This window comes from Sceloporus occidentalis, unplaced genomic scaffold (genome assembly GCF_023333645.1).
Source record: "Sceloporus occidentalis isolate IW3139 unplaced genomic scaffold, rSceOcc1.0.p SCAF_3, whole genome shotgun sequence".
NCBI classification, from domain to species: domain Eukaryota; kingdom Metazoa; phylum Chordata; class Lepidosauria; order Squamata; family Phrynosomatidae; genus Sceloporus; species Sceloporus occidentalis.
In genome coordinates, this window is record NW_028316983.1 from 97,160,751 (window position 1) to 97,187,659 (window position 26,909).

The following is a 26,909-nucleotide window of genomic DNA, read 5'->3' on the forward strand; positions in this document are numbered from 1 at the left end:
TCTAAAATTTGCAATTTTATTAGGTAGCATGAGAATTTTATTTTATTTTTTTAAAAATAATATCTTGTCTTGCTTCCTTCTGCGACTGCTAGTTTTTGTTTGCCCTGGGACGTTGAAAGCTGTTGTGGATTCTCCAAATTTATATGAAGCTGAACAGAAGGCAGGTGCCTGGTGCAAAGATCCTCTTCAGGCAGCAGATAAAATATACTTCATGCCATGGACTCCATACCGTACTGATACGTTGATAGAATATGCTTCTTTAGAGGACTTCCAAAATGGACGCCAACAGACAACATATAAGCTTCCAAATCGAGTGGATGGTACTGGATTTGTGGTATATGATGGTGCAGTCTTTTTTAACAAGGAAAGAACCAGAAACATTGTAAAGTTCGACTTAAGAACTAGAATTAAGAGTGGAGAGGCTATTATAAATTATGCCAATTACCATGACACTTCCCCTTATAGATGGGGTGGAAAGACTGACATTGATTTGGCGGTTGACGAAAATGGCCTGTGGGTAATTTATGCTACAGAACAAAACAATGGAATGATAGTTATTAGCCAACTGAACCCATATACTCTGCGTTTTGAAGCAACATGGGAAACAACATACGACAAACGGGCAGCGTCTAATGCCTTTATGATATGTGGGGTTCTCTATGTTGTGCGATCAGTATACCAAGACAATGAAAGTGAAACTGGAAAAAACTCAATTGATTACATATATAATACCAGGTTAAACCGAGGAGAATATGTAGATATTCCCTTTCCCAACATGTACCATTACATTGCTGCTGTGGATTACAATCCAAGAGACAATCAACTATATGTATGGAACAACAACTTCATCCTACGATATTCTCTCGAATTTGGCCCACCTGACCCTGCGCAAGGTAAGACTTCATTTTTTTCTATTTTCATGTTTTTGAAGTGCTTCCTAATAAATTCCAGGGTATTTGAAGGCGGCCATCAGATCACCTATTTTGTAAGAAAAATAAAACAAAAAGAGAAAATGTGGATTTAAAATTGTCCCTATACTATCTGTTCTACAACAATATATCCAGTAATACATTTTAATTCCATACTAGTACGTCAGCAAGCGGTATAGAAATGTACTTGCTGTTGCTATTGCTATACTACTTATTACAATCCTTTCTACTGGGAAATAGTTCAGGATTGGTTCTTTTATCTGACTTTGGAACTAAAATGCAATATACTGTATATGAAGACACAGTTGGAAGAAACACGATTGAAAGATCTTGGTGAAGATACATTGTTTGAGACATGTTGTGAATTTTATATTTCTTTGCTGCAGTTTTAAAGGAGAATTGCCCAATATCTTTTCAACATGTTAATATTAACCTTTTGTGTAGCAAAGGTATGACGGTGTACTACAACTGAGCATAACCACCTAAAGTACTGTATAGATTATAAATTACCTAATATATCTCCAGTAAATATCTCCAGTAAAGCATAGCCATGGCTCACATGCAGATATAAAATGCAGGTGATGGATGAAAAAATCCCACTGTTAGTAAGTTGCAAAATTCTACTCAAGTTAGAAAAAGAAGTGCTCCCAGAATAATGTTTATGTATTGTTGTAGAGTGCAGTAAATATGCTTTCAGTTTACTTTCCCCCCACTCCATATGTTATTGCCAAATATTTTTATTTAGGTGTTACAGGTTTTGGTTTTTATCACTTCCATTATGCAATATAAGACTGGCAACATGATAGGAATGTGGAAGTAATATAAGTAGTGCATGGCCATATTGTTAGATGCCTATGTGCCCAGCAGGAATGCAACAGAAATACCATATGCTCATATGGAAGAAATGTAGAAATGTATATAGTACATGTCGGAGTCTCCCTTGTCTGAAGTTGGACCATAAGTGTTTTTGATTTTTAAATATTGGCAAATACGTAATGAAATTTCCTGGGGATGGGCCCCAAGTCTATACTTTATACACATAGCCTGAAGATAATTTTGTGTATACAGTTTTTAATAATTTTGTGCATGAAACAAAGTTTTCATATACTGAACTATCAGAAAGCAAAGATATCACTATCTCAGCCACCCATGTGGAAAATTTTGGATTTTGTAATATTTTGGATTTCAGGATTCCAGATAAGGGATGCTCAGCCTGTGGTACTATTTGGTCAGACAGTAGGAATGTAGATGTTTTGTATACATTTGAGAATATCGCCCAGCACACAATATCGCTTCATTTCTGAACACATGATGAACCAGTGAATTCATTAAATATTACTGGAAATCTGGCAAAGAGGCTGTGAGTGCATACGGTAATAATTTAAATCAACATTAGCTTAATAAATAATGCAATTAAAACACCTTTAAAGTTATTCTCAAAACATTAACACATACCCTGCAGTACATTACAAATGCTATTTTAGTCAGAGAATATTGTAGATGAATTTTGTGTTAGTCCAAAATATTTTTTGTTATTGCTAAGTCAGGAAAATATTAGCACATAAATAAATATGGATAGAGTTTATTATTTCACACTGTTCTAATGAATGGTTGGTGTGTTTAATACATATTAGTATTCATAGAAATGTCCTACATTACTTAAGACTTCCTTCTTTTTAAAGGTCTAAAATAGAAGGTTAAAACATGTATCTATACAAATATGCTCTTTAACAGAGGGATCTATTTCCATTTTGGCCATGCTTTAAATTTATTTATCTGAATATAGATTCCTTGTGCAAGTGAACAGCAGATGTGAAGCACCTACTAGAAATTATAACCAAGAATACTTGGATAGAAAAGTCACAACATACTCTTCAAGCATGTCATTTCAAAGAGTACCGTAAAAATATGATAATGGCTAATTAATCTGCTTAAAGCAAGTGATCTTGAGAACATGGCAGGAATTGCTCTGATTCACCCTAAATTGCTTAATTGGATTTAAAGATAACTGCATAGGAAGAAGATGTAGTCATACTATACTTAATAGAAAGCCATTGAAATCAGAGGGACTTAGGTTTGTCAAGTCTCATTGAATTAACTGGTTCTGTTGACGTATCAGTTTTGCAAAAAGGTAAGACTGAAGACAAAGAAGGATATTAATTTAAAAAGGTATATCAGAATGAATCCAGACCACTGATCATGAGAATCATAGAATTATAGAGCAGTTGGAGGGTCTCATAGGCCATCGGGTTGAAACCTCTGCAAAGTACAGGATCTCCAGTTAAGAATATCCCCAGTAGGTCCAGCTCTTTTTGAAGATGTCCAGAGAAGGAGACCCCACCACATCTGTAGACAATTGGTTCCATTTCAAATTGCTCTTACTGTGAAAAAGTTATTTGTAATGTTCATTCAAAATCAACCCTCCTTTAACTTAAAACCTTTAGATCTGGTTATACTGTCAGGGGCAGCAGGGAACAATCCCTCACCTTCCTCTCTCTGACAATCTCTGAACTGTTTAAAGAGTGCAGTCTTGTCACCCTTGGTCTTCTCTTCACCAAGCTGAACAAGCCCAGCTCCTCCAACCTTTCCTCATATGATTTGTTTTCCCGCCTTGTATGAACCTGACCCAACTTGTCTATATCCTTAAAACCAAGTGCCAAGAACTATTCCAGGAGAGGCCTGACCAGTGCAGAATATAGTGGCACTATTACTTACCTTGACTTAGAAAGTGTAGTTCTCTTAATGCACGCTAAAATTTCGTTTTCCCTTTTTGTTGCAGCATCACACTGCTGTGTCTTGTTCAAATTATGATCAAGAATAATCCCAAGATCCCCTTTGCAAGCCAAATATCCCCTATCAATTTTTTTGTCTTGTCTTCCCTATTTGCAAAACTGAACTGTCACCATTAGAAATGGGATGATGGTGGTGGTGATGATGATGATGTTGATGGAAACATTTTTAAATTATTAGGGCTGCACAAACTGTTCAGATCAGCCTTCCGCTAACATTAACCAGATGGTTTGGATGTCAAGTCCTGTGGTGTTTCATCATTGCCCGTCATAGCTGCAACAAGGGAGTTGCATTTCAAAACATCAGGAGGACATCAGGTTGGAGATATCTGGCTTAGGATGATGTGGTATTTATAAAGCTGGATATAATGGTAGCATTTTTTAGCTCTTTGGACAAAGGAAGTCCTCCTAAAATCCAGTGCTTAATGATGTCATGGGGTCATTGCTCCTGCAGGAGAAGTCATGGCCTCTTCTGTTGGACTGCCTAATTTGGGACCATTATCAAAAAGTCAGCAATCGATGCCACTTCACTTGTGATGAGAGCAGTAATAATATGTTGACCTATTCAATGAGCCCTCTCTTTCATCTCTCTGCCTGTCAGTGCCTGCTTCACCACAGTTTCCTACTACAAAAATGGTGAAACACTATCATCTGTACTCTTTTGACTAACAGAAGTCTTTTATTACATTCATTTCACTTGCTCTCCTGGGCATATTTTCACGCCCTAGGCTAAATATCATTCTTTATTTCAAACATGTGCTTTTTCCACAGACATAACATGGGATATTGTTCATGTTAACTATCCAGATTGCAATAGCTATAGCACTACAACAATATAACCTCACACTGAGTCTTTCATTCATCCAGTACTAAAAGTTGTGTGGTTTTAGGTCACCCTCTCCAGTTCTTTTCACCATGCAGTGACTGCTTTCAATCATGGCACAGCTTCATAGATTGTGTTGCTAGCCCATGTTATAGGTTTGTGTTGCGTTGTATTGGGAACTTTAATTTTTTTTTTAAAAAAAAAAAATTACAGTTAAACGTATGTTGAGTGCATTTGCTATGGATTGCATTCTGATTCAGCATACAGTCCACCCTCCTCAGCACAGTGCGGGGTGTGCAGCACAGGTATGCACGCTATTACTTCTCTCAAGACTTGCCTTCCACGTAAGCTCAAAGCCACGGAAGGCAAGCCCGCCTATGGGTAGGTCTGACTGTATTTACAAACTTATGACAAGAGAGATGCTTTCTGAAGTGGCACAGTATAGCAAGATACATTTACATGCCAAAAAACATTAGTGAGTGGTAATAATAGTTCTAGTGCAAAGCTATTGGTTGTTTAAGCCCATTTTTCATCTACCACATACAGTTGCCCCTCCTTTCTCGTGGTCTTTTGAGATCCGCGTTCTTGAATATTCATGGAGGGGGTGACCTCCATTATTCTCAATGGGGCATGCCCCTGCAGTGTGTTACCCGTACGTGCTCACAGGCATGCCCCCATTCAAGCCTATGGGGCTTCAATATGTGCGAGTCTCTGTTTTCATGGGGGGGGAGTCTGGAATGGATCCACTGTGAAAACGGAAAGCCAACTGTATAGTCAACTACAGGTCAACCTCATGTATAAGTCGAGGGCAGGTTTGGGGCCAAAATTATGGATTTTTATATGACCCCATGGATAAGTCAAGGGTAAAATCTAGAGACATGTAACAAAGGATCAAAAGTAAAGAAATCTTGTAGCCTCTTTGGAACTAACTAAAAGAAAGACGTTGGCAGTATGAGCTTTTGTAGACTTAAGTTTACTTCTTCAGATGCATTTTGGTGGCTTTAAAGTCAACAATCTTTGCCACTTCACTAAAGGATCCAAAGGATAAAGCAAAGGAAAACAGTGCCAAAGAACTTACAAAATGCTAGCAGGCATAACTGTTTGTGCTCACACTAAAGGCTGAACACTTTACACTCTTGCCTTCATCAGGGGATGGTTCCTTTTTTCATAAGAGTTAAAGGACAGTACTTAGATTGACCCATGGATAAGTTGACTCAAGTTTTTGGGGTCAATTTTCTGCCTAAAATTTCTAGATTACTGTATACATAAGCATATACAGCAATTCTTCTGAAAAATCTAAACTCAAATAGCAAAATTAAATCATGATAAGGATCCGAATGTATATTTTTGGAGTGTTAATGGGAATTTTGATTTATTTTTTTCTGAACTATCTACAGGGCCGCACTGCACTTTATATTATCTTCACTTTTAAAAAGCAATTTGGCGTGTCCTTCTACAAATGAAGTGGCATTGATATTGCATGAATACAAGTTTAGTCTCCCTTAGGAATTGAAGAATTTGTCAAACTGTTCATGGACTACATGTTTTAGATTATTTTCTAGAATATGAATTAAAAGTATTTGAGAGAGATTTCAATTCAGTTTTATGAGCACTTTTGATTATCATTCCTCCTTTCCATTATAGAAGAGATAACACTTTTTCTGAATATACAAATTTTTGCTGATACACTTGCTAATAGTTTTTTGTGTGTTTTTCAGGCCATGTGGCCATGTTCCAGAAGAGTTTCTTCCTGACGTTTCGCCAGCATCTGTGGCATGCCAGCCACAGATGCTGGCGAAACGTCAGGAAGAAACTCTTCTAGAACATGGCCACATAGCCTGAAAAACACACAAAAAACTATGGATGCCGGCCATGAAAGCCTTCGACTTCACACTTGCTAATATTTAAATTCCAAGATAAGTAAACAAACAGTGTAATTCTGCCTATATATTCTAGGACCTAAGTCCGATTGTGTTCAGTGGGGCATATTGGAGTCCTGTTGATGCAGTGCTTCAGTGCCTGTACTGCAACCACTCACTCACAAACCACAAGGTTGTGAGTTCAGTACCAGCCAGGGGCTCCAGGTTGACTCAAACTTGCATCCTTCCATAGGTCGCTAAAATGAGTACACAACTTCTTGGGGACAATTAGCTTAAACTTTGTAAACAGCTTAGTACATAAGTAAGCACTATTAAAATGTACTTGCTATTGCAAGTGTGCTCAGATTTTATTCCCTTTAGTTTTGAGTTACTTATGCTATTGTTAGATCTTAATTTTGTTTCCTTTTATTCTCTCAGATTTCAGCTGACCTCTTTCTACATTTATTGTTGATTATAATTATAGGTAGTACAAAGATTTCCAGTATGTATATTTCCCAATTATTTGTTTGGGTGCATTGCAGCCCTTCCAGAGAAGCCAAAAAGTACAGGCAGATGACAGGTGGCAAAGTTAAACAAGTTGAAAGATGAAAGAATGAAACTTGCATAATCAGGTCTAATATTATTGAGACACATCTATGCTGGCTTTTCTGTTGTCTGTTGTTTCATTGTGAGAAATTCCTTCCTGCTCCTATTTAAGTGGGAATGTTCTTGCATGTAAATACTTGATGCCACCATGATTCATTCTACAATGAAGATGGGAAATTTATACTCTCAATGTACCATACAACGTAATGGCAACTGCAGTGGACCACTTTGAAGCTTTCCTAGGGTAGGAGATTGACAGTTCTTTCTCAGCACATCTCATGTCTTCTGACAACAGGGTGAGAGGCTATATATGCTAATATATTGTTCTAAATATCCTAGTTTGTCAGGGGCAGCCCCAATTAACTCTCTGCTATCACATATTTTCAGAAGGTTTCAAAATGTCCCCATTTTCCTCTTTTCCTCTCACTTTCCCCCTTTGTGCTCCACTTACTTCACTTGCTACAAACTAAATTCAAATTGCAAAAGTAGTTTGCACTCAACTAACTGCTTAAAATTACATATGACATCAAGTGAAAGCTCAGCACATGGGAAATGAGAGAAGTGGGAAAAATTATGCCCTTTGTAGTAGTCTATATTCTTCCTCATTAATAACTTTTGCCATCTTGACAGCATTGTTTTTGTTGCTTGGCCACATGTGCCGTGGTTTTCATCTGTGAAATGTTGGTGGTTATGTGTTAATACTGAGGTTGAAAATGTATTTCTTCTTCCATTGTTTTCTCCTGCAAGGCTTTCTCCATTTCTGCATTTTCCAATCTGTTCAGGTGCTTGTGGTGCCACCTTTAGGGAAAGATGTGCAGGTTTTTCAGTGGTAGATAAGCATGGCACTGAGTCTGAGCTTTCACCTGGTGTCATATGTAATTTTAAGCATGTATGCATAGCTTTTAGTTTAAAATTGTAAATAATTTTATGAACAGTTTTACCTTCATTACTAAAAGTGTGCAGGTAATTTTTTAGGACAGGCAAATGCATTTGAGGATTTATTTTTAATCTGTTTTGGTAAAGGAAAAGCTGCACATAGAGTACAAGGTGAAATTATGTGCTCATGTGATTATAGTCTTATAGCTGGACTTCAGAAAGGAGTCATCATGCTCCCTTTTAGTGGTGTTAAGCTATAGGGCAGGATGTAGCTTAGTGAGGCTGCTGAAAGAGGATCTGTGAGGGTATTATAATTGTACTATTGTTGATACAGATTTCTGTCATGAAGAATGTCGTAATTAAAATCATGGTGTCTAGAATCATAGCAGTAAGAAAATTCTTCCTTGCATCCCTCCCATAACATCCCAAGATCTGAATCAGCAGTAGCTTCTTGATGCTTTTTTGCAAGCGCTTGTGATGCTTTTGACAAACATTAATTGAGAAAGCATTGGAAGCCTAGCTGCATTGTAATCAAAAGAAAATTACAGAGGTTTCACAAGATGTCAGGCAAGTGCTTGCAGAGAAGATAGACAGGTTTGAATAGGTTTTTCCAGCAGGTAGGCTAAGTAAGAAAGTTCAGCAGGATTGCATGGTGGCACTCGATCAGAGAAGAGATAAAAAACAGCACTCAAAAGTTTCTGGCTTGATATACAAAATAAGAATAAGAAAACCATGGTTTTGAAAAACAGGTTTTTGACTGTCGTCAGTTAGAAACGGAACACAACAGAAAAAGGCCTCTCTATTTATTTTTCCTTGTTTCCTAAAATGTAGAACATCGATAAAACCATGAGAACCACATACAACAGTGGCAATAATTAATCTTTGTGGACATTTTCAGCTCTTTGCTGGAATCCATTGTCCTCAGAAACCATCCACATTTAAAGGTTTATGTTCCATTTTTTCTTTGTAATATATTCCACTGAAAAATGATACAGAGATGAGGGAAGATTAGAGCTCTCACTGTTTTAGGAAAACAAACAAACAAACAAAAAAGACTGGTGTCAGGCTTTTATTTTGTGATACTCTTGTCCCCACTCTCAAACACCTGGACATTTTAGCAAAACACTCTTTTCAAATCTTTTGAAAGGCAAACTGGTGCCTCTCTCCTGTTTGCATTTGTGGTTAAATTCAATTTATATTCAAGAATATATGTTTTCCTAAGTTCTAGCCTAAGGATAGAAGAGGTTTAAAGTTCTTTTTAAAAAAAGTGTAAGCCTTCAGGTAGTAAATGTCAAAGGGAAAAAAAATGTAAACCTGAAAAGTGTCAGATTCACTTGTTTCCAGAAGGTCTGGCACAAAAAGGAGTGAATAGATGTCACTTTCTGTAAATTCCTCCAGGCAGGGACCTGTCTCCTTGAAAAGTGACAGTCATACCTGCAGTAATAGCTGAATGAAAAACAAACCTAACTTATGAGTTGCATTGTTCTCCTAGCCAATATTGTTCGAATTTTGTTGCAGCCAGGGGAATACTAATATGCTGATAGGCAAGTAGGCTTGTCTTTTGGAGGGGAAGATTATCCTGATACATTTCAGTTTTGAAAGTAACTTTTGTTGGTTGACTGATTTGTTTGTAGTTTTTCCTGAAAAAAATGTTACCTGAAATTAATAATAATAATAATAATAATAATAATAATTTATTTATTTATATCCCGCCTCTCTTCATATAAACAATATAAACAAACAAACATTCTAGGATTCATAGAATTCTAGAAGTGGAAGAGACAAGAGCCATCCAGTCCAATCCCCTGCCATGCAGGAACTCTCAATCAAAGCATACCCAACAGATTGCCATCCAGCCTCTGTTTAAAGACCTCCAAGGAGACTCCACCACTCTCAGAGGAATTGTGTTCCCTGTTGAACAGCCCTTACTGTCAGGACGTTCCTCCTAATGTTGAGGTGAAATCTCTTCCTGTAGCTTGCATCCATTGTTCTGGGTCCTGTTCTCTGAAGCAGCAGAATGCAAGCTTGCTCTCTCCTCAATATGAGATCCCTTCAAATATTTAAACAGGGCTATCATATCACCTCTTAACTTTCTCTTCTCTAGGCTAAACATGGCCATGGTTTCCAGACCCTTCACCATTTTAGTCGCCATCCTTCGGGCACACTCCAGCCAGGATTTTGGGAAGGGGGGGTCCAGACTAAGTGCCATTATTATAATGGGGCTTGGGTGTGGCGGTACAGTGGCGCTCACCATTCATTGTATCTAACAGAAGTACCTTACATTTCTCCATATTGAATTTCATTCTGTTAGCTTTGGCCCAGCTTTCTAGTCTATTCAGGTCATTTTGAATTTTGATCCTGTCCTCTGGGATATTAGCTATTCCTCCTAATTTGGTGTCATTTGCATATTTGATAAGTATGCCCCCAATTCTGTCATCCAAGTCATTGATAAAGATGTTGAATATCACTGGGCCCAGGACAGAATCCTGTGGGACCCCACTGGTCACGTCTCTCCAGGATGAAAAGAAGCCATTGTTGAGCCAATCAACCAGTTACAAATCCATTTAATAGTTACCTTGTCTAGCGCACATTTTACAAACGTGTTTGTAAGAATGTCATGTGAAACCGTGTCAAAGACCTTACTAAAATCGACTTATATTCATAGTACTTCATCACTTAGCTATCTCTCCAGTTGAATTTTATCTCTCCAATTGGAGCAGTAAAAAGCCAGAATTAACACTCTAGCTTAAAGACAACTAAATTGATTATTTCCATCTCATCTGAATTTTTGGAAGTCAATTTAGGCACATGTTCAGAAAACTGTCTGGTTTTATAGAATGAATTTCAGTTGCTGTGCACTGAAAATGTAGACAAGATACTCAAGGGAGTACAACCTGTGTTGAGTCTGAGCTGTTTATATGATGCATGAGGCCAGAACTAGATGAAACTGCAACTAAGCTGTGCTCTGGGTCTAAATACAGGAGCAAAAAGAAACCCATACTCCACTCTAACACAGAAAGTATGCATCATTGCACCAAGTTTGGGAATGCGGGAAAACCCAGACAATGTATGGAAGCAGTTTGGAGCATGCACCCAGGGACCCTGCACCATTGTTCACCTTATGTTTTTTTTTTTTTTAATTCAAGCATATGTGGTGTGGACTGCCCATGGGTCTTCGGAGCGGGCTGTGCAGACAGCAGGGTTTCCAGCCAATTTGGGGGGAAACCGGGATCTACCTGGTTTTTCCTCTCTGCCTGCTCAGGCCCTCTGCTGTTTGAAATAAAATGTGTAATGTCAAAAGGAAAGTTGTCCATGGGGACCTTGCTGTAGCTCAGTCATACAGCATATACCATGCATATAAAAGGTCCCAGCTTCAACCACAGTTACTGTCTAAGGGAGCTGGGCTAAGCACAACCCTCTAGATATTATTTGACTGCAACTCACATCCATCCCAGATATCTTACACAATGGTGAGCAGTATGGAGAAATGGAGTCCAACATCTGGAGAGCTAAAGAATTCTCATGCAGATCATATTGAACTTAAAGCTCAGTTTCATATATTTTCAGCACCTTCATATATAACTTTTCCTGCTGCTTTTATTATGATTTAGTGATTTTTGATATATTGATAAATTTATTGATTTTAATTACTTTTCTGTGTTTTTAATTTGTAAACCATCACAAAAATTATTTATTGAAGTCTAATGTATATATAGGGCACATAAGTGAACATGGTATAGCAAATCCAGTAACAACAAAAATCCACCAAACAGTGATACAACCAAAATGCAGAATATACATGTTGCAAGCTTTCGAAGCTACATGGCTTCTTCATCAGCTAAGATGTTAAAAACCATGCAGGAGAAAAAAATTGAAGATGTTAGTCATAGGAGTGCATTTTGCTGTCTTTGTTCTCAGTTCAGATGGTATGGAAGGGTATTTCTTGTAGGCTGGAACCTCCTCCTTCAGGCCATGTGACTACTAAGAGAGTCTCAGAATCCAGGAAATTTAACATCCATTTGCAACACAAAGAAGATACTTCCTTTGCAATCCAATATGTCTCCATCCTTTTTGAAGCCACGGGCCCCTTTGTAGGCAGAGGACACTAAATTTTTCAAGAAGCCTTCAGGCTTTTGTATCAGAAAAACTGTAGGTGATGGTGTGGTAAAACATACCCGTCCAGTCCAAAATTTTTAGAGAAAAAATGTTTTACCTTTGTTGGAGGTAGAAATCTCAAATAGTAAGGTCCCAGTTTTAAGATGTGAAGTTTTCCTTTAAATTTTTGTTGTTACTGGATTTGTTATATGGCCAACACAGCTACCCCTGCATATTTTATGGTACAGCAGGTTAATATCGTACATCTTCTGTACTATAATACAACAAAACTACTTAATGTCAGGCACAGAAATTTAATTTAAGAATCATGTTTAATTGGGACATGTACACAAGTCCACTTATATCAGACCACTCAACTTACATTAGAGTTTTAGAATGAGAATTTAAAATTAGAGTTTTGGAATGTACATATGGTTAAAATATGTTTTTTGTTTTTTACAATTCAATTTCAAATGTAAGGGTGAATCAAGTCCTCGTTGTGTATTGAATTGTGTATAGACAGTCCAGATGTGGAAGTTATTCCTGGATAAAATCTTGTGTGTATTCTAAAAGAAAGATGCAGAAGTATTCACCAAAGGTTCTCAGTCACTCCATCAGTTTCGTAGTAAACATGTGTCACAGCTTTGTGTGAGCTCTAATGGCAACCTTGACATGCTGAATGGCACAATTAGCTTCCAGACCAGCATATATAATTGAAATCATTATTCTTTTGAAAAGGTTAGATTATTTATTCTTGCACACTGTGTGCATAATGAGGCTGTTTTTAGATGGAAATGTGTATGTATACGTGTGTACTTTTATCCAACTGAATCTTGGTGGCTAGGTATTAATTTTAGTTATAGCCTCTCAGATTCTAATCAACATATGGGTGGATTCATTACATCCAAGGCACTCCCAGAGTCTGTAGTTGGGATTTGTGCTTATTTTGCTACTTGTTGGTCACAGTAAACTACAGACACAGTGTATCATGCGACATCTGAAAGTTTCAAGATTGTTTAAGTAGGAGAATGTGTGTTGTCTTTGTATATTTAGACCTCTTTTCTCTTCTTGTTCTGGAAGCTTTATCACACTGTTGAGATCCTGCAGGAAAACAGGATTTAAACAAGAGTTAAATTAAATTCAAATTTAAACAAACCCACAAATTTGGGAATTGCTGCCAAAGTGAAATGATGCGAAGTTAAATCAAAGTTAAAGTGGAGAAAAACACCACCTTTTTACTTTTGGAATTTCCTGAAAGTAAAAAGCTGCCGTTTTTCTCCAGTTTAACTTTGCATTATTTCACATTAACAGCGACGTTGTGTGATAAACTTTCGCATTTCCGGGTTTCTCTAATTTAACTCTCGTTTAAATCCCATTTTCCAGCGGGATCTCGCTAGTGTGATAAACTCCTGGGAATAAATCAAGAACTGAAGTCTGAAACAGCTGAAGAACCAGCTGTTCTAGACCTTACTAGCCATGCTATAATACTAAACAAAAGAGAGTTTAAATTTACTACTGAATTTCATTCATTCTCTTGTTTTAACATACATTTGGGGCATACAAATGTATGTTCTTTTATTTTAGTATACATTTGGGATGTGAATGAATGAACATAGTGTGTCAAATCCATTGGCTGGAACAGTTGCCTTGATCATTTCAGTTAATGTATTGCTCTTGTCAGCTTAGTGGAATTAACAGTTCAGGAATTCAGACCAGATGTTTTTTGCTCCAAACCAGTTATCTTGACATAGATTATTAAGGTGTCGTTGTTTTGAATTATTTCTTTCATTATCCAAATAGAATGAAAGGAATGTGTAAAGGCTGAAATGTTGAAACACAAATAACACATGTATATCCACAACAACACAAGACAGTCCACTCCCCTTTGTGTCTAACCAGGCATGCTGGAAATCTCTCAAGCAAGAATGACTGCTGGTGGGAAGATATTATAATAATTATCTTCCTGCAAGTTGCAGAGTGGCTGACATGAAGTTAGAGAAAGCTTTGTTGTGTTTTAATGAGCTGGCTATTTACAAACTATTTGTATTAGATAGCCACTTCTATAAAAAAAATGCAGTGGCAGACTATATTGCAGTTGAACCTCTTCTATAGACCTACCTTGACACACTTATACACACAGTGGCATGCACACACACATTTGTGTTTTCTCTATAGAGTCAGGCATAGCATAGTGATACAAGTGTTGGACTACGACTCTGGAGACCAAGGTTCAATTCTCAGTTCAGCCATGAAAGCCACTGGGTGACTTTGAGCAAATCACACTGTCTCAGCCTAAGAGGATGGCAATGGCAAACCCCCTCTGAACAAACCTTGCCAAGAAAATCTCATTATAGGTTTGCCTTAGGGTCACCATAAGTCAGGATCTACTTCAAAGCACACATCAACAACAAATAAAACTGAATGGGATCCTATAAAAATAAATTAAAAACACCAGTTTTTAATTAATCTATATATTTTTTTCTAATTATTCTAAAACTGTATACCACTAACTTTCAAGAAATGGCTGTGTTGATAGTCATATGCAAGTGGATGTATTACTATTATAACAACCATTGTTTTGCCATCCTCCCCACCCAAATCATCTGTACATTCTCTGGGAATAATTCTACATTCTGCATTCTCCTGAAATAATTGGAGAGGGGAGAAAGGAGAAGGTTCAGAACCCCTACCCATTTGTTCATCTAATTTTAAATTTTCTTTTCTCTCTACAGTGCCTACCACAGCAGAGACAATAACCCCTTCCACAGAAGTTTATAGAACAACTGTATCAACTACAAGCACTACACCACAAAAAGTTCCCATCAGTACAACACTGGCTACAACAAGAGAAGATAGCAGAGGTCCCAAACCACCACCGGCCATTTCTACAACCAAAATTCCTCCTGTTACAAGTTTTTTCCCTTTACCAGAGAGATTCTGTGAACCTGATGTGGCTAGGGGCATTAACTGGCCTCAGACCCAAAGAGGAATCGTGGTGGAACGCCCATGTCCCAAAGGAACTCGTGGTAACTCTTTAGACCTTGTTTCTGGGTCAAGTCAAGAACATGTTTTAAAATCACTTTCCTTGTTGAATACTCTCTTTCATATGATTTTGGTTAATTGGGAGGAAATGGCACTATAGGGACTGTTCCTTCAGATTTTAAGCAGTAGTGGCCTTGAAGTCTAGACAAACAATTGCAACCCCTTCTGAAGGGTTCAAAATCATATGTTTTAGCTGAATGTTTCCCTGTTGCTTACTGTCCTATTTCCCATTGTGATTTCAATTTTGCATGTTTTCCAGAAGAAAAAGACAAGACCCTTTTATCTTTGTTTATTCACCATAAAGTCTGATATTACACTGTGACTTGATAAGCACTGCTTGTCATCACACTCCTGTATTTTGTCACCTCGCTGTTGGCTGCCTTTATTAAGTAGTCATAATCTAATATCACGAAGCTACTAAGCCATAGTCCAGCATTACCTTGTAGCAGATTTTTAAAAAGTTAACACAGAGCCAAACACTTTTATTTCAGTGTTGTTTTTCCTATGTCTGTTATAGGAACAGCTTCATACCTCTGCATGGTTTCCTCTGGAACATGGAACCCTAAGGGCCCTGATCTCAGCAACTGTACTTCACATTGGGTAAATCAGCTTGCTCAGAAGGTGAGTTGAAAGAATTGTTTAATATAATGATCATCATTCTTGGACATAATCACAAATGCTTCTGGGAAACCCTGGCAATCATGTGAACTACCTAAGTGTTCTGCGAAAGCAGCCCAATCCATCCAAACCTCCCTGTACATCAGGGAAAAGGGGAAATAAAACTACCTGTGTAGACTCTGTAATAGGCACTTCATTAAATCATGAACATGTGAGGGGACACATAAATTACATTCTCTCCATGAATGTGTGGCAACAGAAGCAGCATCACTTTCTGTTTGTGAATTGCCACCATCAACCCAGTTCCTCCTCCCTGGTCATCAGCATGTGATGAAGCTTACTAGACCCAGCATCCTTAACAGAAAATATTTCATTTCCATAGAGGATAAGGCTGCTGCCTGGCTTTTCTCTTCAACTAGAAGAAGGGAAGAGAGTGTTGTGATCAGGCTTTGAGGCCCTTTTCCCAGCTGTGCCACACTCAGAAGCACTTTGGTGGAAAGGATAGAGAGATTCCCAGTCTTTGGGAAGCTGGCCTTCATCTTTTTATTCAAGAACGATTTCAACAACAGACCAGTTACTGAAGAAGTGACTTTTGAACCAAATGGGTGCTATATTTTCTTTATTTTATTTTAAATTATGCTTTCAATTTTTATTGTGTTTAAATAATTGACTTTGTTTTGCACATTAAATGTATTTCTGATTCAGTCTTAAATGAGCTGCCTTAAAGTGAAGCTTTAAACTCATGTATATATTGCTATCCCCTTTCAGAATGAGAAGAGAAATGTTGCAGGATAGACAATTTATACCCCAGTGCTACCTCACATGTAATAATTCTGATCTTCCAAACTGTAATGTCTCTCTCCTTCATTGAAGATTTTCAGACCAGAACTTACCATGGAGTAAGCGCTGGTAAAACACCGCTAAAATGTTTAGGAAGCACATGTGTCTGAAAGCCTGGTGCACTTTCTTAATGTCAGGGAATTGTCCCCTCGCCTCCAGTGTCACTGAATCGTTCAGGGAACAGCCATTTCCTATGAACACGAAGTTTCCGTTCATAGGAAATTGCTGCTCCCTGAATGATTCAGGGACTCTTGAAGTGAGGGGACGATTCATTGACATTTAGGAAGTGTGTCAGGCTTTCAGATACATGTGCTTCCTAAATGTTTTAGTGGCATTTTACCAGTGCTTACCCCATGGTAAGCACAGGTCTGACAATCTTCACTGTCTAACCACAGCTTCTGTACTTAGCAGCATGGAGAGGCTGTGAAAGGAGAGTCAGTGTTCCCTGACTAATGCTCAAAGAAGGCTGGTCAGTGTGATGTCTGTGAGCCATCTAATTTGCTGTATGTTTTAGTCTAATCTTCAGAGGTTCCCCAATGCTTGCCTCCACCTCCAGAATTTTTAGTTTAGTTGAACTAGTCCATCCTAAATCCAGGTTCTGGGAGTTTGAAGTGGAATACAAACATTGCCACCTTCACCTCACCTTCCTCAGGAAGAAGACAAAGAACAGTGCATGAAATAGTTTTTTGTGGATTTTTCAGGGTATGTGGCCATATTCTAGAAGAGTTTATTTCTGAACATGGCCACATAGCCCAAAAAACCCACAAAAAACTATGGATGCTGGCCATGAAAGCCTTCGACTTCACAATACATGAAATGTTGTCTGGGAGAGGGGCCCAGGCCAACACAAAGTGCCAGTATGTTTAGGGCCTACCTGAACTATTCCATCCAGTCACTTCTTATGAGGAGCTAAACTTTTTCTCCTCCAACAGTCTCCAGCATCAAACCTTTACCTGTCATTCCTTAAACGTAGGTTGTAAACCTGAGAGTTGTGATATTTGCAAGCTATTCAGAGAATCTTTGTTGGCTAAAGGACAGGTTGCACACAGTGTTTTAAACCTATAACGTAGAGGAGATGGAGGAGTGAATATGCACCATTGATATTTGTGGTACTTTATCAAGGGCTGCATCCACACTGCAGAAAGAAAGCAGTTTGACACCATTTTAATTGACATGACTCTATCCAAACAATTGAAGTTTAGTGAGATATTCAGCCTGGTCCATGGAAGAGCTTTGATGCCTCACCAAACTCACCAATCCCAGGATTCTATAGGATAGAGTCATGACAGTTAAAGCAGTATCAAAGTCCTTTATTTCTTCAGTGTAGAAGAGCTGAGAGTCTAATAGCCAGTTTAAATGATGCACGCGTCCTAAGAGGCTGGAAGCTACACACAAGCCACACTCTAGTCATAAGGACTGGAACGCTGCTTTGGCACAGCTTCTGGCCTCTTAAGATGTGTGTGTCATTTAAACAGCATACCTCCAAAGTGACCCAAAGCTATTTTGGCCTGTCTGTTTGGACCCTGGATTAAAAGCTGCTGCTTCTTTTAAGTGTGCAGGAGGGAAATTGAGGAAAAGGTATCTATTAAATCTTCAGATACAGCTCCTGATTCATGCAGTGTTCACGGAATCAGATGCAAGGGGGAAACTTGTAACAATAATTTGAATTGTCATTTCAGATTAGAAGTGGAGAAAATGCTGCTAGCCTTGCCAATGAACTGGCTAAACACACCAAAGGACCAATCTTTGCTGGTGATGTGAGTTCATCAGTCAGACTGATGGAACAGTTGGTGGACATTCTTGATGCTCAGCTACAAGATTTGAAGCCTAATGAGAAAGACTCTGCTGGACGGAGTTATAACAAGGTAAATTTAGACCAGAGCATTCTTCTCTGGTGTGCTTCAAAACACCATTAGCTGATGGTTTTGTTTATTTTACCCCAGAAACAATCAAAGTGCCTGCTTGTCTTGCAACAGTCCCAGATGTAAGGCACATGCAAGGATTTGAGGAGAAAGTAACAAATTGATAAAGACATGTGGACACTGAGGCTATATCACAATGCCACAAGGCTGGTACACCAAGAAATTAAAATGAATATGAGCATTCCCATGGGGTCAGTAAGAACAGAACAGACAATATTAACTATATTTTGCAGCAATTTAAAAACAAAATGTTTCTAACATTAGTAAAAATCAACTCTATTGTGTGCTTTGGTCCATTATAACCTTAAAATATTGAAGTGGCAAGGGGCAAAAAAATGAAGAAATACTAATTACCTTGAAATTGGTCCTTTGCTATTGTGATTTGGAATCCTAGAAGTATTTGACCAACTAATCAATGAATTAACCTGAATTCACTGAACTATTCATGCCCTTCATTAGTCTCCTTAAAAAAAAGATTCACTCAGAAGAACTAATTAAACACATTTACAATTATTATTTTTAATCAAGAGATTTATTTCTAAGATTAATACATAAGCATTCAAAGAATAATTAAATAATAATATTACTATTACACTTTTTTGTGTCTAACCTCTGATTTTTTTTTTCTCTTACTAACAAGCTCCAAAAGCGAGAGAAGACATGCAGGGCTTACCTTAAGGTATCTCTCCTGTGCTGTCACCTTGCTTTCTCCCTGCTTCAGCAACCCGCTGCTACGCTTTATCCTCTTGCTGCATGATCCTATGTATTTCAGTCTTTGATAAATGTGTATTGTGCCCCTTCATCACCAACTATACAAAATGTTGGCTTTGCACAGGTATAGTGCTCCCAGAATAAGCCAATAATCAATACTTCCTTTCCCACTTTTTCTCTTTAAAACAAACTACAAGAGCAGTAATGATCATTAACTGGATTGGAGATAGCAAAAGCTTTGTTTCTTTATGGCTGCAGAAGAAAAACCAATCTGACAATAAATATTAAATGGTTTTATATTTGTAGTTCTGTCTATCAAAGACTGTGTAGCCATAGCAAGTATAATCCACTAATTGCAGCTGCTTTGCTTCCTCCACATACTTCAGTGGAGCTGGCATAGCAAAGATGCCTGATGTGGATTATATTCCATGTTTGTGCATGACAAAATGACAAAAACACGTACACTTTGAATGACTCTTATTTTCACTTTGGTACACTTTTTACATTCAACAAGATGTATATATTGTGTCAATTGAAGAATAAATTTATCTTAAGGCCAACCTCAGTACCATGAATTGTAGACAGAGTGCAGACTTTCCAATAACTCCCTGGCAGTTTCTAATATAAAATGGTGGTGGATTGCATCATTTTGGGTTGATGGCCACAGTCTGCCCCAGCAGTAACTAGTATACTGCTGGAATATTACTGGTTTACAGAGAAGTAAAGAAACTGAAAATCCTGAGTAACTGTGAATATCTTAACAGGTCTTGATTTGTATGTTCTTGTGAATTCCAGTATCTATATATGACACTTTTGACTGGTTGTAGAAATACGAGGTAGAAAAGCTGGCTGATCTTGCTTGTATTAAATAAATGTATTGCACATGTTTCAGTTATACTTCTAACTGGTATTAAAATCAACAACAAGAGTAAATTGAAACAGCACACAACAGAATAAAGCAATATTTCGTAAACTACATGATATGTCGCCTGTCCAGTTGTTGAACAACAATTACACAGCTTAGAACACACCTCACTCTTCTTGCTTCTGGAGAACAAATTATCTTGAAAGAGAGTAATAATGATTGATTGTTAAATTTGCAAATTTTCCTGTTTTAAAAGTGAGAGTGGATTGAGGAGATTCCCAGTACAATGGACAATAGTTGGGTTATTTAACCACATGCAGTCTTATTTCTATCTTGGCCCCAAATGAAACTCTTCTCCTCCTTCTCCACTTCTACATTTATCCCTAGTGCACAATAAAATTTTGAGGAATACTAAAAATGGTACAGTTATTTTGAGAGATTTTATAACATTGATAAAGAGAGTAGTAAGGAAGTGGGTTGGGTTTTTTTTTCCATTTGTTTTTTGGGTTTTTGTACATTTGCATCTCCAATTCACTTTAAAAATAAATGTTACTCCGTAAAATGTAGTAGTTTGTGTGTGCTACTGGGAAAATGTTTGCTGTTGCAATAGTAAAAGTCTTGGGCAAAATCACGCAAAACATAGACATTGATTCCCATCAGTGTTAGTGAGAAAATAAAGCATACTCTTAAATCTCCACCACTGGAGTCAAAAGACCTAAAAGTGCTAAAGTCTGGCTATGTCATGCCTGATAACTTATTCTCTCTCCCACTTACTTCCCTGGCAAGAAAAAAAAAGTGTCATTACGCGTTCTGAATATTTTTATTCCAGTGGAGAGAAGCAGCAAGTCATATGACATTAAAAAAATATAAGGAGTGAATCAGGCTAATAGATTTATATAATCGGCACAGTATATACATACACGCAACACAAACTGCAGCATGATCTTAATTTCTGACTGGGATCATTTTTAGTAGGTCTCAAATGAGTTTCTCAGTTTGGATAACACTAATAAAACCTCTTAAAATTACAAATCAGAAGCTAGCTGATGCCTATGCAAATGAAGCAAGTCCTCACTTTGTGATAGAAGATCATTTGTAACCCAGATCAGAGGCTCCAATCCGTATTTCTTGGTGACTAATGAATATGGCCTCTGTAGACCAATTTCTGTTCCACTCTATTTAATGGCTGAAGCAGTATCAATGTGAGCAGTTTGACTCTTCAGTTTTCCATTAGAGGAGGAGAAGAAAATCCTTTCATGCCACTCCAAAGTGTCTTCCACCTGCCGTTGTGGAGGCTCACAGTACAGACAGAAAAAGGATATTAAGATGGATTCGGCTAATTAATTTTGCTCCTGACAATAGCTCCAGCTAACTTTTCCTTATCCATTCAGGCACAGAGAACAGTTTTCTGGACATGACATATTTGTGTGTGTGTGTGTGTGTGTGTGTGATGCATCCTGTTTTCATTCCCACTGGTTTTGAAAATGATCGGCCATGTTCTATGTGTGGATAATAACACATAACTAAGTAAATGGGACAAAATAAGAAGGGTAATTCAGAAATGCATAATGAATTCAGGATGTTGCTACATTATGCATGAATGTAAGATCCTCCCTTCTGTTGATTGTTTGATTGGTGCTATTGATTTGATCATATTGCAGGGTGCATATAATGGTTGTAATTAGATGATCAAATTCCTGGTTTAAGAAATCAGATTATGAACAATCTCCATAAAACCTGCTCATGCACCTTTTTTACTCCCACTTCACTCTTCCCATTGCACAAGCAGGGCATCAAACCTGGATCACGCTTGATCGCAGCTTTTCACTGTATGTGAACCATGAACCAAGCAACCCAGATTTGGAAGCCAAACATCAGTTGGCTTGGTGGAAAGCTATTTGCCATATTTCCTGGTTTCCACTTAATGGGAAGTTGTGGTTAACTTGGGAGCTTCATAGCCTCTGCATTTACTTAAAAGGAGAATGGGTCACATTCAGCTACAAGGGACATGACCTTGTCCTAGCTTGCTGAGTCAGGATTTGCTCATCCAGAGCAGGACAGTGTTTCACATAAGACCCTCTTTGTCTTTTCAGTGTCATATTACATTGTGAGCAACACTGTATGTTTAATTCTGTGAGACCAAGCCACTGTTACTGAGCATTTCGTAGCATTGAATGAATGGGGAAGTCACCTGCCCCAGAACTTTGTCTAGGTATCAAAGTCCTGTGAAGTATTAGATTGCCAGCCTGGGCGTTCAGTTTAACACCATGAGCACTCACTTTTTTGCATTCTTCAGTATGTTAATAACATTCTTTTTCATAGCAGCTCTAAGGCATGTTATGCTGATGCTCTTTGTTCTAAGGGAAAGCAGTAGCTTTAAAAAAAATCTTTACATCACTGTAAATCATGTTGACAGCTAAATATTACAATTGCCATCTGATCATGTTAGGAACTCTCTCCTGCTGCCTAAAGCAGTAGAGCCTAATATTTTTCTAATGAATGCAGGCTATCGTTGACACGGTGGACAACCTGCTTAGGGCTGAAGCTCTAGAATCCTGGAAAGATATGAATTCTTCTGAACAAGCACATGCTGCAACAATGTTACTTGATACACTAGAAGAAGGGGCTTTTGTCTTGGCTGACAATCTCTTAGAACCAACAAGAGTCGCAATGCCTACAGATCACATTGGTAAGTGACTGCATTTTGACAGAAAAGGGGGGAGCATGATTTTGATATATCCATATCCATATGTCACATTTTATGGGAAACAATGGTTTACCTAGTTAGGAATGAGGAAAAAGAAAAGATGACTGTTAAGTAGTATAATTAGTGCTAGTAATGTTTTCATATAAAATCAGGAAAAATATCAATGGGTGATATACAGGAAATTCCCAATTCTAGTTTCACTTTAGACAAAAATCCACTCAAGTAGAGGGTGTTAGGCAAGTCGCTGAACCCATCATTCCATTGTCTACAACAGGAGCAGGGTAACATTGACCCTCCAGAGGTTTTGGACTTCAATTTCAGCAGCCCAAATCAACATGACCAGAGTTACAAACAAAAACAGTAGATCCAGCTTTGATTTACAGTATGAAGATAATATTAGCTGACCTTAAAGGATTATTGTAAGATTTGTAAGTACTGTGTGGATAGTATTTGAACACTTGAATTGTGTAAGTGGAAATATATGTACCTGAAATTCTTGTTTTGGAAATTATTTTTCCATTACATGTATTCCTAATGAGTGAAGAATACTATTGGAGACCACAGTGTCCGTTTTGGACTTTCAGTATGTATCCTAAATGTCCAGTGAGCTACTTCTCCCACAATCTAAATAACCATGCTTTCTAGATGATGAAACAGCTACAGATACTGTAAATATGATTGATAATTTAAATTATAGCAGGTAGATGAAATGCTTCTTTTGGCATATACAGGTGTATCTTCTGGTTGTGCTTAAGACAGCTGCTTAGATATTGACTTTAATATGTCATTCCTCTGGTATCCTGAAGATTTGGCCCAGTCTATATAAGTGCAAAATAAATGTGTTGCAGAGTTAGTGAGGATATGCCTGGAGACTAAATACATTCATTGATGCATGAGGTAGACTGTCTCTTCCATGGATTTATGAATGAAACTATTTGCCTCTGCTACTGAAAGTGAGGTAGAGGTTCACAGGTGCTGGATAATATCTTTAGGAGCTTAGCAGCACAATCCCAGCATGTTTACTTGGGAAAATGACCAGGGCTGTTGATGACTGAATGACTTGGTGGTATCTCATTCATAGGGTCACCATAATTCGTAGTCAACTTGGCAGCAGTTCACAAGTTCAAATTATTGGATAATTTCAAGTTATTGAGAACATAGTCTGCTGTGTCTAAAAAAAATTGGTTCAGCAGAACCACACATATTCCTCAGGAGGAGGATGTCTTTCCCAAACAAATGGTTGGTGCCATTAACTATGATGGTGCAAATCACTGGAATCTGGTCCCACCTGTTACCTAAACTGGGGATAATGATGACTAAAAATTAGTAGTGCCATCCATGTATCCCATAGGTGCATGTGTGACTTTGATCCAGGAAGAGGCCTGGCTTGCAAAACCCTTTTTCTGCATGCAGCAGTGGTTTAAATCCAGCATAGTTGGAAGCATGAAAGCCTCCTCTTGCATGTGGCCTGAATTTGCTTGATGGGGATGGTACTGTGATTGAAGTGACTGACTCCGCACCATATTATTTCAAAGAGTGATCACGTGGTATAAATATCAATAGACATATATAAAGTTTGTAAACATTGTACAGGTATACCTTAGCTAACAAAGTAGTTGTGTTGCTGGACATTACTTCTTTGACAGAAAATTTAGTACCAGAGGCAGAAATAACTTGGAGACAATAAGGATAGGTTCCCACACTACAAAAAAAGAAGAGCACTTCAGCAGACTTTTTATCCAAAACTAATAATTTTCACATGTGAAATGAAACAACCAGGTCAGGTAAGCCTTGCTTAAGTAAAAAGAAACATTTAGATCCTTCTGGAGATTACTTGAAAGCTTTTTCAAGGGATATTTTTCTCCCTTTCAGCTTCCACTCTTCTTACGATTTCCATTTTGCCATCCAAACTTACAGATCTATGCTTTCTAAAATCCTGGGGTGCCCGGTGAGGCAGGCATATTTGCTTTCTCTTTTTATTTATGTTTTTGCTGTTGATGCATGCTCAGTAAGAGATTCTGGAGGCAGCTGATGTTTACTTTACACACAGCTGCAGTACGATCAGCTAGAGTAGAATCCCATTCTTTCCTAGTTTAAGCTTCATTGCATTGTTTATTTCAGAATTGCTGCTGCAGTCTGATTTCAGAAGTCTGTATTTCTCCTCTTTTACCATCCCTCTAATGCTTATTCTGCTAAATAAACTTCCAACTACAGAAAAGACAAGGAGGGAAAAGTGTAGCTGAGCAGATACAAAAAGACTTTGTAAAAAGCATTTCTTTCTGTCAGGGTGTACAGTATATCTCAAGGATGAGTGAAAGATAAATTGGGATCTGTGGTGGATCTCTGAGTGATTTCTGCAAATCAGCAAGTTTTTTTCCTGACTCTAATAACAGCATCAACCAAACAAATTGCATTGCTGAAATAAAAGAAATGTCCATAACTAGGAACAGGTTTTTGTCTGGATGGACTGAGAGCTCCATTCAGTTTTGGTATTCCACACAAATGTCCCAAATGTTCTTTAATTTTATGCACATGCCTTTTGTTGGATCTGAGAGTTCTAGTTAAAACAAATAAACAAAGTTCACTCTGGTCGGATGTTTGCCAGAAACTGCTCTGCCTTACATGCAAGGGCAGATTTTATTTGGAGCTAAAAAAAGCAAAAAGAAAGGAAGTATACATGGAAAACATGTTTAAGAAACATGTTCCACATCCTCATCAATATAACTTGATTAAAGTTTGCCTATGTTACATTAGGGATGTATCTGCCCTACATCATTATAGTGCTTTAATACAATTTTAATTGTCATGGCTAGTTCCTGTGAAATCTTTGGATTTTCAGTTTTATGATAAGGGACTCAGAATTCTTTGCTAGAAAGTTGTAATGTCTCAGTAAATTACAAATCCCAGGACTCTAAAGGAAGGAGCCATGGCAATTAAATTAGTTCAAAAGTGCTATAATCATGCTGTTCAACTGTGTTTAAACAAACAGGACCTTCATTCTAAGCTGGAGCCAGCATGATGTAGTGTTTGAGTACAACTCCGGAGACCAGGGTTCAGTTCCCCACTCAGCCATGAAACCCCACTGGGTGGCCTTGGGCATGTTATTCATTATCATATTTATTATTATTCATCCCTTTCCTGCTCACCAGAGCCCACAAAGCAATGGACAAAAAGAAATTAAACAATTATTTTAAAAACCAGATCTAAATCCATTTTAAACCTTTTAAAATTATTTTCAAAAACTAAAGGCCAACACTGTGTCCAAAGCTCAATAGCGATTGGCCCCTGAGATACATTATACTTTCCTGACTTCCTTCTGGAGGGATTTCCCCCACTTTGTACAACAGGACTCCTCCTGTTGAAGAGCTCAGATTCTGGGAAGTTTCACATGTGAGGAGGGGAAGTCTTACAGATCTCACTACCCTCAAGCCATTCAGGATTTTGTAGGTCAAAACCAGCACCTTGAATTGAGCTCAGAAACAATTTGGAAACCAGAGCAATTTGTATAAGACCAGTGATTCTTTAAAGTGTATGCTGGATAACGGTCATGCCACAGGATTTTGCAGTAGGTAGAGCTTCTAACATTTCTCAAGGGCAGCCTCATATATTGCACATTATGGTCATCTGATTAAGAAATAAAGTAAGGATCACTGAGGTCAAGGAAGGGGTGTAACTGGAGCACCAGGCAAAATGAAAAAGCATTATTGGACACAGAAAAACTAGCCTTTTCTATTTTTTTTAATTTAGTTCTAGACAAACTGGTAAGAGCCATGCCTTTATAAATAAACTGATGTATATAAATGGGCTGCATGTGACCTCTCCAGCCACTTTGGATCCTCAAGTCATACCCAAAACCATATCGCTACAGTTCAGTGGCAAATTACCCCACCAGGGAAACTACAGCGCATGTTCTATTGTAGTGTCAATTCTTCAAGGACAGTTGCCACCAGCTGATTACTCCTCTTCTAAACAAACACCCTGGACATACTGATACGTTCTAATTATGTTATCTTCTGGACAATCAGAAACCAAGTGATGTTCATAATGTAGCAAAATTTTGTGACATAGTATGTAAAACACACTCCCAATTGTTTGGCAAAAACTGATATGTGTATAACATGACCTTGAATTTGTATCTGGTTTTTAACAATTATAATTGTATTTTGCAATTATTATTTTATCAAGTTATTTTGTATACTGGTCAACAACTGAAATAAATCTTACTAC

General features: G+C 37.8%; 1 protein-coding gene across 20 annotated transcripts in view; it reads left to right on the forward strand.

Moving 5' to 3' along the window:
- The window catches only part of ADGRL2 (adhesion G protein-coupled receptor L2), a 709,985-nt gene that overhangs the window by 642,965 nt on the left and 40,111 nt on the right, over positions 1-26,909 (forward strand). For 13 of the 20 annotated variants that reach the window (XM_089515518.1, XM_089515516.1, XM_089515525.1 and 10 more), the window contains 6 exons: positions 93-893; positions 14,710-15,003; positions 15,537-15,640; positions 18,157-18,342; positions 19,040-19,078; positions 22,481-22,664. In XM_089515518.1, coding sequence (XP_089371644.1) covers positions 93-893; positions 14,710-15,003; positions 15,537-15,640; positions 18,157-18,342; positions 19,040-19,078; positions 22,481-22,664 — 1,608 coding nt within the window. Of the gene's footprint in view, positions 1-92; positions 894-14,709; positions 15,004-15,536; positions 15,641-18,156; positions 18,343-19,039; positions 19,079-22,480; positions 22,673-26,909 lie in introns of those variants that run through there. The other 7 variants (XM_089515521.1, XM_089515522.1, XM_089515527.1 and 4 more) reach the window with 2 other exon arrangements.